The 18,857-nt window shown below is 44.9% G+C and overlaps 1 protein-coding gene across 1 annotated transcript; it reads right to left on the bottom strand.

The window, feature by feature from the left end:
• Nucleotides 1-6,116: 6,116 nt before the first annotated feature.
• Nucleotides 6,117-14,472, bottom strand: nr1d2a (nuclear receptor subfamily 1, group D, member 2a). The gene is made up of 8 exons (XM_030072198.1): nt 14,057-14,472; nt 11,087-11,314; nt 10,864-10,952; nt 10,600-10,744; nt 9,572-10,299; nt 9,092-9,277; nt 7,939-8,149; nt 6,117-7,546 (listed from the first exon to the last, which is right to left on the bottom strand). The coding sequence occupies exons 1-8, from the start codon at nt 14,085-14,087 to the stop codon at nt 7,347-7,349; spliced, it is 1,818 nt and encodes a 605-aa protein (XP_029928058.1). The 5' UTR covers nt 14,088-14,472; the 3' UTR covers nt 6,117-7,346.
• Nucleotides 14,473-18,857: the final 4,385 nt, after the last annotated feature.

The following is an 18,857-nucleotide window of genomic DNA, read 5'->3' as shown; positions in this document are numbered from 1 at the left end:
GAGGAGATTCAGATTCAGATATTTTAATGTAATTCAAACATGTAAAAAAAAAAAAAAAACATGGAGAACTAAAAGTGTCTCCCAGGACCAGTGAATAATAGATAGAGGTATACCAGCTAGAGATTTGTTGGCTGGTGGAGGTTTGCCGGTTGGAGGAGATTTGTTGGCTGGTGGAGTTTTGCCGGTTGGTGGAGGTTTGCAGGCTGGAGGTTTGCCGGCTGGTGGAGTTTTGCCGGCTGGTGGAGTTTTGCTGGCTGGTGGAGATTCAGATTCAGATTCAGAATTTTTAATGTCATGCAAACATGTTAAAAAAGACATGGAAGAACTAAAAGTGTCTCCCAGGGCCAGTGAATAATAGATAGAGGAATACCAGCTCGAGATTTTGTTGGCTGGTGGAGGTTTGCTGGCTGGTGGAGCTGTGCTGACTAGAGGTTTGTCGGCTGTGAAGTTTTGCCGGCTGGTGGAGGTTTGTTTGCCGGCTGGTGGAGGTTTGCTGGCTAGAGGTCTGCCGGCTGGTGGAGATTCAGATTCAGATTCAGATATTTTAATGTCATTCAAACATGTTAAAAAAACACGGAAGAACTAAAAATGTCTCCCAGGACCAGTGAATAATAGATAAAGGTATACCAGCTAGAGCTTTGTCGGCTGGTGGAGTTTTACCGGCTGGTGGAGGTTTGTTTGCTGGCTGGTGGTGGTTTGCAGGCTGGAGGTTTGTCGGCTGGTGGAGTTTTGCCGGCTGGTGGAGGTTTGCCGGCTGGTGGAGGTTTGCTGGCTAGAGGTTTGCCGGCTGGTGGAGGTCTGCCGGCTGGTGGAGATTCAGATTCAGATTCCGATATTTTAATGTCATTCAAACATGTTAAAAAAAACATGGAAGAACTAAAAGTGTCTCCCAAGACCAGTGAATAGTAATAGATAAAGAGAACTACTAGAGGTTAGTTGGCTGGTGGAGGTTTGCTGGTTGGAGGAGTTTTTGCCGGCTGGTGGAGGTTTGCCAGCTGGTGGAGGTTTGCTGGCTATAGGTTTGTCGGCTGGTGGTGGTTTGCAGGCTGGAGGTTTGTTGGCTGGTGGAGGTTTGCCGGTTGGAGGACATTTGCCGGCTGGTGGAGGTTTGCCGGGTGGTGGAGTTTTGCCGGCTGGTGGAGGTTTGCCAGCTGGTGGAGGTTTGCCAGCTGATGGAGGTTTGCTGGCTAGAGGTTTGTCGGCTGGTAAAGGTTTGCTGGTTGGAGGAGATTTGCCAGCTGGTGGAGATTCAGATTCAGATATTTTAATGTCATTCAAACATGTTAAAAAAACGTGGAAGAACTAAAAGTGTCTCCCAGGACCAGTGAACAATAATTGTAGGAGGTTTACCATTTGGAGGAGGTTTCTCGGCTGGTGGAGTTTGGCCGGCTGGTGGAGGTTTGTCGGCTGGTGGAGGTTTGCTGGCTCGAGGTCTGCCGGCTGGTGGAGATTCAGATTCAGATTCAGATATTTTAATGTCATTCAAACATGTTAAAAAAAACGTGGAAGAACTAAAAGTGTCTCCCAGGGCCAGTGAATTATAGACAGAGGTATACCAGCTAGAGGTTTGTCGGCTGGTGGAGGTTTGCCGGGTGGAGCAGTTTTTGCCGGCTGGGGGAGGTTGGTCGGCTGGTGGAGGTTTGCCGGTTGGAGGACATTTGCCGGCTGGTGGAGTTTTGCCGGTTGGTGGAGTTTTGCTGGCTGGTGGAGTTTTGCCGACTGGTAGAGGTTTGCCGGTTGGAGGAGATTTGCCGGCTGATGGAGGTTTCCTGGCCAGAGGTTTGTTGGCTGGTGGAGATCTGCCGGCTGGTGGAGGTCTGCCAGCTGGTGGAGATTCAGATTCAGATTTTTTAATGTCATTCAAATCATTTGAAGAACTCAAAGCGTCTCCCAGGACCAGTGAACATTAATTGTAGGAGGTTTACCATTTGGAGGAGGTTTCTCGGCTGGTGGAGTTTTGCCAGCTGGTGGAGTTTGGCCGGCTGGTGGAGGTTTGTCGGCTGGTGGAGGTTTGCTGGCTCGAGGTCTGCCGGCTGGTGGAGATTCAGATTCAGATTCAGATATTTTAATGTCATTCAAACATGTTAAAAAAAAACATGGAAGAACTAAAAGTGTCTCCCAGGACCAGTGAATAATAGATAGAGGTATACCTACTAGACGTTTGCCGGCTGGTGGAGGTTTGCAGGCTGGAGGTTTGTCGGCTGGTGGAGGTTTGCCGTTTGAAGGAGATTTGTCGGCTGGTGGAGTTTTGCCGGCTGATGGAGATTTGCAGGCTGGTGGAGGTTTGCAGGCTGGAGGTTTGTCGGCTGGTGGAGGTTTGCCGTTTGGAGGAGATTTGTCGGCTGGTGGAGTTTTGCCGGTTGGAGGAGATTTGCTGGCTGGTGGAGTTTTGCCGGCTGGTGGAGTTTTGCCAGCTGGTGGAGGTTTGCTGGCTAGAGGTTTGTCGGCTGGTGGAGTTTTGCCGTTTGGAGGAGATTTGTCGGCTGGTGGAGTTTTGTCGGCTGGTGGTGGTTTGCCGTTTGGAGGAGATTTGTCGGCTGGTGGAGTTTTGTCGGCTGGTGGTGGTTTGCCGTTTGGAGGAGATTTGTCGGCTGGTGGAGTTTTGCCGGCTGGTGGAGTTTTGTCGGCTGGTGGAGGTTTGCCAGTTGGAGGAGGTTGGATGGTTAGAGGAGGTTGGCTGCAATAGGTTGGCTGGCTAGAGGAAGTGTGTTGGTTGGAGAAGGTGTGCAGGTTGGAGGATGTTTTCTGATTGGATGATTGGAGGATGTTTTCTGATTGGATGATTGGAGGATGTTTGCTGATTGGATGATTGGAGGATGTTTGCTGATTGCAGGATGTTTTCTGATTGGATGATTGGAAGATGTTTGCTGATTGGATGATTGGAGGATGTTTGCTGATTGGATGATTGGAGGATGTTTGCTGATTGGATGATCGGACGATGTTTGCTGATTGGATAATTGGAGGATGTTTGCTGATTGGATGATTGGAGGATGTTTGCTGATTGGAGGATGTTTTTTGATTGGAGGATGTTTGCTGATTGGAGGATATTTTCTGGTTGGAGGAAGCATGCAGGTTGGAGGATGTTTGCTGATTGGAGGATGTTTTCTGGTTGGAAGATGTTTGCTGATTGGAGGATGTTTTCTGGTTGGAAGATGTTTATTGGCTGCTGGCAGTGATGTCTTTCCTTCCAAAGCAGCCGGGCCCTGCACACTTAATTATCCTCACTCAGCTCCTTCTCAGCACTCCTCTTCTTCTTCCTCCTGAAAATATTGAGGCTGAAGACACGTCTCCATCCTTTGCGCTTCTGACACAGAAAGAGAGAAATTCATTTAGTATGAAACTCTGCAGCACTTTGTTTTTACAAACCAGAAAAATAAATACAGTAAAAAATAAATGTGCATATGGTACCTTGCTGACTGCAGCGTGGTCTTCTGTCTGGCTGCATGGGTCAGCCTCTGCGCTCTCAGCTGCTATCTGCTGCTCAGCCTCTGTCTCACTGGAAGCTGCTGCCAGGCTTTGGGAGGACAGAGTGGCGATGGTGGCGGCCATCTCTGCCCTCTCCTTTGCGGCAGACTCTGCGTTCTGACAGAGGGAGCTGATCTCTGCCAGTTGAGCAGTGCAGGTTTCCTCAGTCTGTTTCAGCTTTTCCTGCAGCTTCTCCCTCTCTTCCTTCCAGGACTCATGCTCCTCTGCAATCTGAGCCTCCAGCTGCAGCTTCTGCTCGGCCCAGTTCTTTTGCTGATCCCTGAGACAGTCGATGGATTCAGAGAGTTGGCTGAGGACCTTCTTGTTGTCCTCACACGTCTCAATTGCCCTGTCCTCTGCCTGCTTCAGCATCCTCTGGAACTCCTCCTGCTGAGAGGCAGACTGGGCCTGCAGAGCTGCAATGCTGGAGGACATCTTTTCAATCTCTGTGTTCAGAGACTCAATAGTGTTTTTGTTGTCATTAAGCTCTTTTTTGAGCTCTTCTTTTTCCTGCAGGGCCTGTTTTGTTCTCTGGCGCTCCTCCTCAATGCTCTGGTGAAGCTGGTTGACTTCCTTGGTCTTGTCATTGAAGATGGTGGATCCCCAGTCAACTGCCTTCTTCATTTGCTCCTCCAGGTCTTCCCTCTCTCTCTTCCATCTCTCCTCGTCCATTCTGGAGGCCTTTTGTATGCTCTCCATCTCGCTGAGAGTTTTGCGGAGGACCTGCAGCTTTCTGTCCTTCTCCTTGACCTGTGAGGACCACCAGGCCTCATCTCTCCTTTTCCTCTCCTCTGCATCTCTGAGTCTATATCGCAGAGAGAAAATCTCCTGCTCTTTGGCCCGGAGCAGAGCCTGCATCCTGGCTGAGGAGATCGTATTCCACGAGGAAAGTAACAAACAAGAAATATCAAACAAAGTAGTTTAACAAAGTTGCTTGCAATTGTCACAGAAAGCTTCAAGTTGCTGCTCACTGCTCAAACGTGCACACAAAATGAGACATCTAGAGACCTGCAGCATAATACACGGAGAGACAGTCTTTGTGACGTCACAAGCACATTCCGCTGTGAGAGTTCTGTGAAACCTGTTGCTTTGTGTGATTCTGTCTCTGACTGACTTCCCAATGGCTAACTCCTTCACTCATTCAATATTCACTATTTTTGTTTTGTGTTTTGTTTGTCATGGAGTTAAACGCTGTATATAGACAACAACAGAACAGAGTTTCAGACACTACCTGAAAACCAGAAAATGTGGCAGATATTTGTGTGACACACTCAGGCATCTCAAAAATGAAGCACTCTTGTTGACAGCTTGTTGACATGTACTTATTGATTTAGTGAAATAAATTACCTATGAATTAGTGAAAACATGATTGTGTGCAAGTGTGGTTTTGTCACATAAGTATTCATCATGTGAATCAATCAGTCAGCTAATAGAACGAATGAGGCTGCTGGTTGTAACCTTCCTTCTTTCCTTCTTTCACGAAAACTCACTGTGGGCAGCTGACATGTTACTGAAATAAAGCCCTGCCTGGGAAAAAGACAAAATTTATTAAGTAATTACTAAATTTATTTACTTAAAAACAAACAACCATTTAACTGTGCAACAACTTATTCCTGTAGGACTTGACAACAATGCACCGGGACTATGCACCGTCCGGCTGGTTGTTTTTTTCATGTGCTGCAAACATCAGAGTTCAAACTGATGGAGCTAATTTCCACTCACTTAGATTTATGCAATATTCACATTAATTGTCAAGCTTTCAGTGTAGCAGACTTTTCAAACCAGAAGCTTAACGAATAATGAGAATATTGTATAGATGAACTAGATGCGCAGAATTTGCTCTAAGTTGCCATCAAAGTTAAACTTTAGTAAACTCAAGATGTTCCCACAGTGTGGCTGGACCTGTGTAGAAGGAGTTAAATGTTTCATTTTTGGAGTCACACTCTGCAGAAGTAGTGTTGTCGCTGCAGATTTGCTTTGCAGGAGGAGCCCTTTGGCTTTATTGCACTTTAAACTCTGAAACACTTGTCTTTTATTAAGGACCTCTTCTACAGAAGACTTTCACACAGCAGCATATGGCTTTTTTTGCAAAAATAGGAAGAAAAGGATGATAAATGACATTTGATCTACCATTTGTGTGGAAATTAAGACCATAAAATCAAATTTAAGACTATTTAATATCTTATAAGGCCTAATACTTATCAAATGGAACTGAAGACCTATGAAGACTTTTAAGGACCTACTGACAACCTGTATATAATTTTCCACAATGCAGCCCTCAAGCTGGATTACGCTCAAGATGACTCAACAACTCAGTAAAATAATAAAATGAGATACTGGTGCAGCCCAGAGCCTCAAGCAGACTTTTATGAGAATAAAGCTTGTGTGATGTTGAAATGAAGTGCAAAGTGCTTTGGAGGAACAAAATTAATTTGTAATGCATTCTGCAATAAGAGAGGCATTCTGCAGCTTGTCATGAAATTTAATGAAGACTGTATCCAAGATATTGAACAGTGAGCCCCACCTTGTGGAGAGACACAGTCACTGCAACTGTGAAGACTCATTTTGCCAGAGGATCTAAATGCTTCAAGGAAGAAAAAAAAAAAAAAAAAAACACACTCATGGCAATAAAAACACAAAAACAACACAGATAATATTTCACTTGTATTTATTCATACTATAACATATTTATATTTCTATGTTCATGAGAGATATACATAGTTATTTACATATTGCATGTTGCCAGTAGAATAAACAGATTTCAAAAAAAAAAAAAAAAAACAGGGTGAGAAACAGAAGCTGTGGATTCAGTGCTGTGCTGAAAGCCCAGGAAGTTGGATTAAAACAAAAAAAACAAACAAAAAGTTGTGTCATAAAATCTGTAAAGTGGGAGCGTGGGGGAGAAAAACACATAATTGTGATTGCATTTACATGTAGCCTATACATGATGTGTCACAGTTTGCATGGCTTTTGAGAGTTACTAGGTTGGCGGCAGCTCCGGAGGAAACGCGTGCAAATGTAGTGTTGCTGTGTGAGGTGTTTACCGGCCTGGTGGGACCCCGAGGCAGCGCATAGGCAGTTGACAGGGACTTGCACACATTTAGGGAAAAAAAAAAAAGACAAAAACAGAACACTATACACACAAACGACAGTCGAAACAACATTAAACCAACACTTTCCCGAGGCAGAGGGGAGAGGATCCAGGTACACTTGTTCGCTTAAGGATAGCCATGCATTAGCAGCAGTCGTCACACATTCCTCTCGATACATTTTCTAATAGCTTGCCTGTCTCGCTGACACGCATCAGTCAGAACACCGGACCAAATAAACATGCGGTATATATGGTATACATATACGGTTTGTCACATTCACCCCGCTCACGAGCGAATACACTTTGGAATTAAATGGCTTTTGGAAGAAAAAAAAGCTAAACATCGTGTGACTAATTGGTTTCTGCTCTATGTCATCTCATAATGCCGGACAGGTACTCGTCTTGCTCTCGAACATAGGAAGGTTCCTCTAAACTCTGCAAAAACTAAAAACCTCTGACACACGCTGCTGCGCCGGCGTGCGTCTGTGTGCAACAAGCTTAAGCTGTCTATCTCTTCTATAAATACAGTACATATTTCTCATAGTCGTCATATTCTTCTCTCTTCAGACCCTCTTTTGGTCTATTTAACAAAAATAGAATAAAAAATAACTTTTAGTACATTCTAGAAAGAAAAACACGCAACTGGGTTGGTCGAATGCAGAGGGTGAGGGGAGTCAGAGGCAGGTCCTGTGATGGAGGAAGGGGGGGAGTGATGTTCATGTCAAAGTCAAAGAGGGAGGAGGGGGTTTTGGGGGGGTGTCCAGGGCAGACGTGTACCCTCGGGAAGCTTTTAAGGGTGCACTTTGAAGGAGAGCAGCTCCTCCGAGTGCAGGTTGTTGAGCGAACGCAGCTCTGGAAGCTTGAGCAGCAGCTTGGTGAAGGTGGTGGCTGCCTCGTCGCCGTGGTTCTGCATCACCAGGTTGCGCAGCGCCCGGATCAGATTGTCCTGCAGGGCCTCCACGGAGTTCAGGTCCTGGATCCCCGAGCGATCTGAGTCCAGAACAGAGGAACGTAATGGGCGTTCATTATTGAAAAACGTCGCCAACACTGTTTTGCTTTGACTGGCTCATGTTTAGAGAGCATATACGGTGGCCAGCAAGGACAAAATCTGAGAATAGGGCATAAGATTTTCTTATCAAATAAATTTTCTGGCCTTTAGCACTTGGCAGGTGTTAATTCTCAATCCTGTACTAATAATATTAATAAATTTCCCCACCGTCGTGAAATTTCCCCACCGTGGGACTAATAAAGGAATATCTTATCTCTTAACAGCAGTAATACTAGTAGGAGCAGAGGTAATAAGAGTAATCGTAGGGCTATATTTCAATGACACTGTTCTTTCCAAAGTGCTGAGACGTATGAAGACGTCTTTCTGTCCTTACCGGCTGAGACGAGCACCACGGCGGTGAAGAGGCTCATCTCGTCCTGGTCGAGCCGCAGCGCCGCCAGCTTCTCGCTGAACTCGCACATGGAGGTGAGCAGCTCGCCGGCGCCGAGCGACCGCAGCGTCTCCAGGCTGTAGCGCTTGCCGCTCAGGAAGGTCACCGTCCGCTCGGCCATGTTGAACAGAGAGGCGAACCGGACCATCAGCACCTGGGAGCGAGGAGGGGAAATGATTAGCTTCATGGTTTGATGCAAAGCTAAGAACATAAGATCAGCATCAAGTGGGATATGAACTCTAGTCACGAAAAGCCAAAACAACAACATGAGGTCACTAAAACAAACTAAAACAACCAAGACTACCATTAAAATCAACATGGAAGGAGCTTTTATCGCCTGTCACGCCTTATTACTCCAACTTAGATGCTCATAATTATTTTTCTAAAGGGATCAATAAAGAGCTGGCAGCACAAAGGATGTCAAGAAAATGTCAGGCACCAAATACAACCAGGATTTACACCAAGATTCTGAGGATATTGTAGCAATCTCTCATGTCCCCTGCTCACTAGTGACGTTATTAATAGTAATGGCACACCAAAGAATATGCATTTATATATAATCTGTCACAAGGACACAATTCAGATTTGTCTCTGCTGCTTTCTGAATGTGACAGGTGGTATCAATTCTGAGAAGCTTCAATCTTAATTATCTAGGACAAATTGATATCAAAGTGGACGGTACATACAGGCGGTGACTCAGCAGACAGACATGTGTTGCCCAATTCCAACAGTACAAAGAAATCAAGGTCTTGAATTTGCGCAAGCAGAAGCACGCCCAAAATTTTAGTGCGTCGTAAACTGAATAGTCCAATTTGAAAAGGAGCAGCTCCAACGTGTGTGTCTCCATCCGCGTAAGACTCACGTAATTTTGCACAGTCTGAATTGGGCCCATGGAGAATTTGCCTCTTTGATTTCCATTCAAACTGTTATCAGAGCAAATATTAGCCGGTACACACAGCCGAGCGTTCAGCTCGACTGGGGCAGCCACAGAGGCTGCTGTGTTCAGTTCGTTTATCTGAAAAGGACGCCTTGTTTGACTTCAAAGTCAGCACAAAATAACAAGGTATGTTTAGCTTTTGCCTGTTTGCCTTTTTACCTCGAAAGTTCCAGCTTTCAGCAGGCTGACTTGGTCGTGCTCGGAGAGGCTGCGGAAGCCCGGGATCCTCTTGGCGAAGTCGACCACCTCCCGCACGGCGGGGGTGAAGCTCATGGAGAACTCCTCCCAGATCTCCTGGCTGGGCTTGTGGGGGTCCACGTACGGGGAGGCGTTCATGGGACACACCTGGACAAACAAAGACACAGCAGGGCCGTCAGGGACAGTGAGAGAGCCTCCTCAGTGGAGTGAGACAATATGACTACAGCTGAAACAATGAGCTGATGAATTCATTAGTCCATCGACAGAATGAATAGATAATTTGATAACTGAGTAAAAGTTTAGTTATTTATCCAATAAAAATAAACACTTGCTGTTCATTTCAAAGATGGAAAACATACCAGTTTAAGAAATTAAATGTCCTCGTCTTTAGTAACATATTGGTTTGTAATAGTTACATGTACCTGTTCAGTGAACACTCACCAGGTGTGCTCTGTTGTCCATGCAGTTGGTTGGTCCACTGTAACCACTAGAGGCAGGTTGTGTGCTGTATTCATGCTGCCTTTGTGGCAGGCTGTGGTTGTCTTCTGATGGTTCACAGCTAGGGGCGCTGTTCAGCTGCTGCTGAGGCTGCTGGTACGCTTCCCTCTCCACCCTGTAGGCGGCGTTGGTGACGAGTTGGCTGCTGCTGCAGGAGCCGTGCTGGAAGCCCCCCACCACCACGTTGTTGTTCCAGCAGTTCCAGCTCTCCTGCTGATCCTCCATGCGGCTTTCGCTCCCCGTCTCCAGGGCGACGGGGACCGGCGAGGGCGAACCCTGGCCCTGTCTCGGCGACCTCTGCTGGCCGTACGTGAAGGCGTCTCGGTGCTGCCTGCTCACTGCGACGACAGCCTCGTCCTCGCCGCTGTCTGACGCGCAGGAAGAAGCAGGGCTGGAGTTTGTGTCCATTGAAACCACAGACTCGGAGTCCTGCGGGCACTGTGGCGAGGAAGGGCTGGAGGAGGACGGCGACGCGGAGGCAGAGGAGGAGGAAGACGAGGGTGAGGGGCTGCCGTCGTTGGGCAGGGCCTCCATCGGGAGCGGTGGGCTCTGGTGGCCGTGCAGCATGCTGTGCAGCTGGCTGTTGTTGCTCATCATGTTGTTCATGGCGTTCTGCATCTCCAGCAGCATCCTCTGCTTTTCCCTCTTTGGGATGCGGCCAAATCTTACAGCTGAAAGCAAGTGGACACAATGTTAAAATCAATCAACAGTAAAAACTGCTTAAATATTTCTCCCTATGATGTTCATAGATGATAGAGAAGAGCAAGGTGACTTTATAAGTTTAATTATACCCATCCCATCCATCATAGTGACATTTTGGAGAAACGTCTGCAGAAAATGGTCAAATCTTTTAACAAAAGTGGCCATAAATCTCCAGAAGAAATTGTTTGCTTATTCCTGCTCAGCTGTAGACTTTTCCTGACTATTTTCCTGTATATCTGTGTGCTAATTTACTATTTGTGTCCACTCACCATCTCTGGACATGCCGACGGCCAGACACTTCCTGAAGCGGCACTGCTGGCAGCGGTTCCTGTTGATCCTCATGATGGTGCAGTTCTCCATCTTCAGACACTTCTTGTATTGGATGTTCTGCTGGATGCTTCTCCTGAAGAAGCCCTGAAGAAGCACATCAGAAACAGCATGAGCGGCAGCCAGATGATGAAGTGATGCAGGGTTAGGACGTGAATGAAATGAGCTGAGAGGTGACGTGGCATTTCAGGGTGGACTGAGCTCACCTTGCAGCCCTCGCAGGCGTGGACGCCGTAGTGAAACCCTGAGGCCACGTCGCCGCACACCTTGCACAACAGCACCATGCCGTTGATTTCTGTAAAAACAAGGTCAACCGCTGAGTCATGCTGCCAAGATTGCGGTTACATATGAGAAGTTATTAGCATATCCATCGGCGTCATCTGCATATTCTGATGACACCGATAGGAGTTCACAGGTAGTTCTGCTTACTGGTGATGCTGCTCTTGGCAGATGAGGAGGAGCGCCCGCTCTTCTCCATGCCGTGGCTTCGCGGCTTGGCCGGCGGTGCGATGTCCACCACCATTCCTACGGCCCGGCTGGGCAAAGAGGGGCGAGGCAGAGTCGGGGAAGTGGACATGTAGCTGCTGCCGGGGCTGCTGCTCATACAGGACTCCGGGCTGGAGGCAGAGCCAGAGGAGATGTAGGCTATGACTCCTCCTGCAGAAAGGGAGACACAGAGATAGGCTTCTGTCACTTTGATTCAATTCACTTCAATGTCAAGCTTTCATGGCACAGCACAGAGAATTCACCACACTGTCAGCAGAAATTTTAACCGTATCCAGAACATAGTAATTAACTATATAAAATGGTTTTCATTCAGTGACTGTGCTTGCTTCATTACTGGTTGCTTATCATGTTGGCAATCTGGGGAATTTCAGTTTATTATACTATCACAACTTTGGATATGAATGGTCCTTTAAATACCTAAAATGCAGCTGATTAAACAGTGAAGCTGGGCGAAAGCGCAATTCGGCATTTTTCTCAGCACAAACAACGCCTAGTTTTAAAAGACAGTAAAACACAAATAACCGACCCCCACTGTTTTATCATTGAATGACTGATTATAGTAATGACTCATTTAACCCTACTCTACATCAGGCTGGCCAAAATTAGTGCATGCCAGTGATGGAAACAGAACAACAGTTAAAGTTTAAACCAGTATAAAAATAAAAAAGTAACTTCATATGCCAGAAAAAAAAAAGAAAAAAAAAGAAAAACATTTGGCAGCACATTGAGGAACGTGTGTCCTTGACACGCCTTTACAGCAAAGGAGCACTATCTGTGTGTGTTGTTGTGCTTCCCTGGTTGGTTTATTCATTGCTGTGATTGACCTGCTTTATCACCTCTAGTGCTTGCTGGTTGGATAACACTGTTACATAACATCCCCGGGTTTCTATGCTTAGGGAGTGTGCTCTGCAGACTGACTGTACAGCCAAACACAGTCCCAGACGGGGTCATTTCAAGCACTACAGCAGCGTAAAGTTGTAGAGAGAGAGAGAGAAAAAAAAAACATCCAGCATTTGATTATGTAATGTTGTGTTTTCCATGTTTTACTAACAGGAATTCAGTTAAAACCCTTGCTGATCCTGGACCGGAGGTGTAAGATACAACAACAACAACATTGTGCAAATGAGGCATAACTGTTTGAAAAAAAAAAAAAAAAGTATATATCAGAATAAGATACAACATGCACAGTGATAAAACATGTCTGAGGACTGTCATATTATCAGAGTGCTGTTATGCACCATCTCGCCTGCTGAGCAACAAGCTGTTGAATAACTCTTGCCAGCAGATCTCGCCTAATTAAATATATATATATGCTCATTAATATTGATGTGATTTCGCTACCAGTCAGCTAAAAGTCCTGAGACACCGGGGACTGTGAGGACATAAAATTACGGCAAAAATGACACTTAGCCTCGCCTTTATTGTGAAACACAACAGCAGGAGAGAAGAAGATGCAGAGAATAATTTAAAGTTCGACGAGGTCTTTAATAGACACCCAAGAGCTCAAATGGACCGAGAGTAGATTAGAGATTAGAGTAGCAGCCTTGTGGCCTAAAGGTCGTCGGTTTGAGCCTCTGGGAAACCGGATGAGTAACCCGTCCTGCCTAAATGGTCAAAGGTGCCCTTGGGCAAGGCAGACTGCCCTCCGCTGCTCCAGTGACTCTCAGGTGTGAGTGCACAGGGCTGAATGAATGTGGAGCAGGGCGGTGATGGAAAAAAAAAATGCCAGGCATACTTGATGAAAAGAGGTTAGAAACCAGACATGGTGTAAGTCCCTATAGGAATATTAACACTGTTTGATATACATATTAGTGTTTTTCCCTACATTTACTGTAACGCTGCTAAATTTAGCTTTCATTTATAAGCATAGCAGATGATTACCTAACCCAAACCATGACTGTTCTCTTTCACGATCCACCCACACGTGGACCTGTCATGTATTTCTGTGAAAGGGAAGAAGAGGGGAGGGGAAAGAAATCTAGGTCACCCGCTACTGTCTCTCCTCGTCTCACGTGGACCTTGCAGTCTAGCCTCGCGTTGGGAGTTCTCCGCAAAAGATTATGCAACACGGGTTGCGTCACGGGTTCGCCTCGGCCAATCGCAGCGCAGTCCCATGAAAGCGTGTACGCACGGCAGGAGCGGCCTCGGCCAATCAGAGGAGAGTTCCCTCGAAACCTGTACACAGAGGCACATGGCTAGGCTACGCTGTCCATGTGAGCACGGTCGGGGAAGTGGAACACTGTTGTTGTGTCAAGTGGAAATGTAGCGCCGCGCTGACACTCCTAACCCCGTTTAACAAGAAGGCCACCAGCCTATAATTAACATTTTCTCTTTAACTGTGCTGTAAACGCCGTGCAAGTGTGCGTTTAAACACATTCTCAAAAATAAAGCTTTGCAAACTTTATCATTTGCAGGCGCTTGAACTGATAAGGCGTTACTCACAGCATCATCATCATAAAAAAAAAAAAAAAAATCATCTTCTCATTACAGCTTTCATTCATGCGCTTAGGAAATCTTTTATTATCACTATCATTTGCACGAGTAAATTATTTACCATGATATGTGTGAAATCATGGAATGCAGATTAGCGTCATCCCCATAAAGGTGGCTTAACTCCATAAGACAAACTAATTTGTAGCTTTACCCTCCATTGGCTGCCTGTTTAAGCACAATTAGAAGGAATACACATTAAAAACTTGCACTCCATGTTCGAGTTGTGAATGAATGAGACATTGGTAGAGGGCACAGGCGTCCCCCCCATCGGTTATGAAATGTGAAACTATCACTGCAACAAAGTTACCGAGGCGCTGCACGGTGCACGAAGCGAAACACTGTAACAATGTCCTTATCGCTTTTCCTCTCTTTGCAACATGTAGCAAAATCATGTCTTACCAGGCTTGGCTGTTCCGACGTCTTCAGGCATCTCGGATCCGGAAATCTTCACCAGAGCTCAAAAAGCAACTTGTGCTGGACTTGAGATGGGGCTGGCTGTCACGACTCCGCCAGCTTCACGGCGACAACGATCGGCGTCTCAACTTGGGCGATTCGGTCTGTTGCAAGAAGCGCTGACGCTCACACTGGCATTTTCTGTCACGGAGTAAATTCACAAGTCCAAGCTCGGAGGGTCATCAGAGAGCAAATCCAGCGTTTAGGTGAAATGCCGGTGGAGGAGTTTTTTTTTTCTTGTGGTAGCGAAGCTGCAAGTGTGGAAAAACAGAGATCACCAAATCTTTTCAGCACAAGTATGCACGACTGAGGTGGAGTAACTCCCCCTTGTTGTGTGTGACTCCGGGTTAGTCAAGAGAACTAAATGTTCTCAATAGTGGGCTGCCCATGTGACCCATTTGTCGGCCCCGCCCCTCGGCCCGGCCGCTCGAGCCACTTTAACCCAGTGACACACTTTCAGGACACCGGGGGGCGGAGCCAAACGCGGTGTGAACGTAACCCGGGTACACAAGTCACGTTGCAGCAGCGCACAGCGGCGGGCCAATAGGAGCACGCCTGGCTACATAACCAGGGGTTCCCAAAGCCTTTTCAAACATGAAACAGCAGCTGAGATGCAGGCGAGGTACAAGTCCTGCCCCATGCAAGAACATCTGAGGGTTTTTTTTTCCTCCCTTTTTTTTTTGTTGCTAGGATCTGCCTTTTGTTGTTGTTGTGGTGCAGAATTATACAACTGTTTTGCACAGAGGAGTCATTGTCCTCAGTGTAAGTGTCCCCATGCATTCTCTGAAATAAACCTAAAATTAAACTGCTCTTCCTCCTGCAAGTCCCTTAAGGACTTTTTTGTTTGTTTGTTTGAGTCAGATGCGATCAGAACTGCGTTATTGTTTGTGCTGAAACTGGGGTGATTGTTCTTCCTGTGTCGACTCCTGCAGAGAGAAGCTATCTGTCATTCTGTCAGCGACACACTTTAAAGCCTAAAGGACCCCAGGAAGTCCTCAAACCCCATTTGTAGCACCAATGAACTGCATTATATATATATCAAAAAGGTTATTTGGAAGTGCTGCGTTGTGGCATTACTATGTTTAGTGTCTTCAGCAGCTAATAACAGAGCTGGTTAGGGCAGGAGACCCTGACCTTTGCACTCATTCGTTTCAGCTGTTTGCAGTTAACTCAGGAGGCGAAGCCAAGCGGCTCACACCACTCAGCTGAATGCCAAAACATTTAAAAGGCTGCTGTAAATGTAAGTGATAAACGGCAAATGATTAGGCAGGGTTTATACCTGCTGACAGCCCATAGATGATGTTTTAACATGTGATTCATTGCATGTGTATTGTCACTTGTGTTGCAACATCAGGTAGCATTTATTTTGTTTTCCACAGTGGATATAATGGGGTTTTGGAAAGGAAAGGCTCGATCAGGTTGCAGAGAGCTTGTCTATTTTACACTTGGGCATAGAAACTGTGTCATTATAGGATTTAATATTTGGCTGGCCCCGTTCAGATTTCTGTGAAATAGGTTTAGTCACTGCAGGAAATGTGATGATCAACAGATGTGACTCAATTTTGACAAACTGTCACTGCAGAAACAGAACTGAAACTCCTCAGATTTTTTTTTTTAAACGAGTCTACACCCCATTTGTTGCAGCAAGGCAAAAATAAGTTTACACCCTGCAAATGCAACACCTTCACGTTTGGTTGCTGAGATTATTTAACTACTTAGACCTATTTAATGTGTGGATAGTTTGAATAATTTCCATCTGTTATGCGGAAAAGCTGTTTTCTTTTCCCCAAGTCTTCTAAAATGATGTGAGAAACCCCAATGTAGTAAAAATGAAAATTTTAATGTAATTCCTCTTAGGTTTATGAATATTAAAATCTTGCTGGTTAATATATTGAGTATCAATTTGTGAGATTTTTTTTTTTTTTAAATCTTGCAGTGTGCATGTATTTTTTAGTTAAACACACAATTCTATTTGAAAAATTATTCAAAGGGAGAATGTAATTAATTACATTTTTGCACATAACGGTCGACTACAAAGTACTATTTTTTCAGCTCCACTTTAAGTGACATGAACTGGCCCATTGTAAATTGTTGAGCCATTGTTGAGCAGATGAAGAGTAATCTGGCTTTATTTTGTTTGTGCACCTTCCAAATCTCTGAGTTTTCTGATCAAAAGAGAATCTAATTTAAAATAATCTAATTTGAGCTCTGCTTCAGAGAAACCGAACTGAAATGCCTGAGATTTTTGCAGAGTCTACACCCGACTTGTGGCAGCAAGGCAAAAATAAGTTTACACCCTGCAAATGTAACATCTTTATGTTTGATTGCTGAGATTATTTAGCTACTTAGACCCATTTCATGGCATAAATATTTTCCAGATTTAAGGTGAGGGAGTGGACATGGACGTTTTTTTTTCCCCTTTCCTTTTTTTTAAACTTTAAACTTGACTGAGCATGCTTTCATACACTGCCAAACAGATTGGGTTACGCACACAGCAGGGAGGCTCACAGTACAACCACAGTCTGTAACTGAGCTGCTTTTACCGGAACAACCAAGTTATAACGCCTTGCTCAAGGGCAGCTCCACCTGAGCGGCTGAGAGGATTCGGCTTCATCTTCCAGGGTCACATTTCCTAATATCTGGTCTGAGATTCGTACCGCCAACCTTCCAGTCACAAGCTTGCTACTCTAACCTCTGCATTGTGAGGTGCTTTGACTGAAATTACTGTGAAATCAACATATCAATAATATGTATAATTTGCACCAAAACAGTCATCCTTACTAATTTAGCCTCAGGCTTTCACTGAGAGGTATTTTACTTTGCTTTCATCTAGGAAAGTTGTTTTTTTTTTCCCTGTTTAACCCACGTTTGTTAAGCAGTTATAATCACTTTACACCCACTTTTTCTGTATTGTCTTTTTTTCCTGTCCCATGCAAAATGCAGTGCAGTTTGCAAAATGTGCTGTGCAAATACAATTTGACACGTCCCTGCAGGCCCGGATGATTTTATCACCTCTAAACACTTGAGCACTGATAGCATTATTCTGTATTTTTAAGTGTATTTGCGAACATGCAGGATCTGACGTCGGCCAACTGTGCCTTGTCTTATTTGAAGTGAAGCCCTGTGAGGAACGCGAGCTCGAGCACTGGAGGAAGAGTGTGAGAAATGTTAATTTCCAAGTGGGCGCCTCCCACCTCTCTGATGTACATATTTAACCTCACTTGACACATTTCTGGAGAATGTCTGGCACAACAGCTGTAGTATTTATTTTGTAACCAACGTTCACCATTTTCCAAAAGTGTCTCTGCTTCGTTCAGTTAAAACTCAGCAGTAAACACCCCGACCGGCGAGCTGACACAGGAAACAATAGCGGGTTCTTGTTTTTTTATGCTCCAGTGAGGAGCGAGTGGACTCGATTATAGAGTGTTTTTCCACAACAGAAAGCCAAGGCGCTGTTGTGTTCCCGGATTTAAAAAAAGATTTTATGGCATTGGCTGCCTTACATTTCGGCACGGCTGTAACTACTTCCCGGAGAATAGCGCTCTCAATGAGACACGTTTGGCTTTGGAAAGGAAAAAAAAAAATAAAAAATTCCAGCACCTTCATTCAAGAGCTTGTACTCACTATCTGACTGGGAGTGATTCAGCAAACACAGTGACCCAGTTGATCACAAGTAATAGTGCCAATTTGTTAGTACTGGAATCGGTAGTGATGCTGTGACATGGTTTACTTATCACTTCTGAAATGTTTCTCTATCAGTCGTGTTTGTTCAGGAGGCTGAAGAAAGGCAAGAGAGGAGGGATTTTGCAACCAGCGCAACTAACATTTGTTTGGCATGTATCTCGTGCCAAATGGTTGGCTGGCTCTAATATTCCTCTGACGCAAAGTGCACTTAGAGATTGCTTGAACAAGGCAAGTATCAGAAGAGGTGGCATTTGCAGCTAGAGTTTGACAATCAGGATATTCAGTGGGGGAACAGGAAAATAAAAACTGGAAAAACTGATTATGTCCCCCCCTTGGTCTTCTAAAATTCTGTGAGAAGCCAAAATGCAGTCAACATGGGATTTTTAATATAATTCTTCTTGGTTTTCTGATACTAAAAATGCTGCTAGTTGGTACATTGAGTCATCAATTTCTTCAAAAAAGTCTGGTAGTGTTTGTGAACATTTAAGATCAAAGAACAACTTTATTTGAAGAATTAAGCAAGAGAGCAAATAATCAATTATTTACTCGCATCACTGTAACAGCTCTCATCTCATTAATCTCACCCAATAACAAAGTACTAATTTTACAGTTTTCTATTAAGTGACTGAAACTGGCCCATTGTAAATTGCTGAGCCATTCACAGTGAACGGGTGAGTCAGCAGATGAAGAGCAATCTGCCTTTACTTTGTATTTCTGAGTTTTCCAATTAAAATAATCTAATTTGAACATTGCTCTTGTTCTAAAGTTACAGTTCATGGAAAAGATCACATGTAACACTCATTTACAACCCAATGTCCCCTCATGGATCACTAAATTATTTCTGATTGTAATTCTGTTTTGAAACACAACAGTGACTGTTAGTGACTGCATTTTGAATTACAAACTTCTTTGCTTCTACTTAAGTACATTTTTGCACCAGAACTTTTACTCGAGTTAAAAAACAACAGAATAACAATACCGCTGCTCTTGTTGGGCACTGCCCCGTCTTTCCACTGCTGAAATTGAGCACTCGTTTCCTTAAAAAGAAGAAAGCCAACACCAC

Source organism: Myripristis murdjan, chromosome 16 (assembly GCF_902150065.1).
Source record: "Myripristis murdjan chromosome 16, fMyrMur1.1, whole genome shotgun sequence".
Taxonomy (NCBI): Eukaryota; Metazoa; Chordata; class Actinopteri; order Holocentriformes; family Holocentridae; genus Myripristis; species Myripristis murdjan.
Note: the sequence above shows the minus strand (reverse complement) of the source record. Positions and strands in the feature narration are given on the sequence as shown.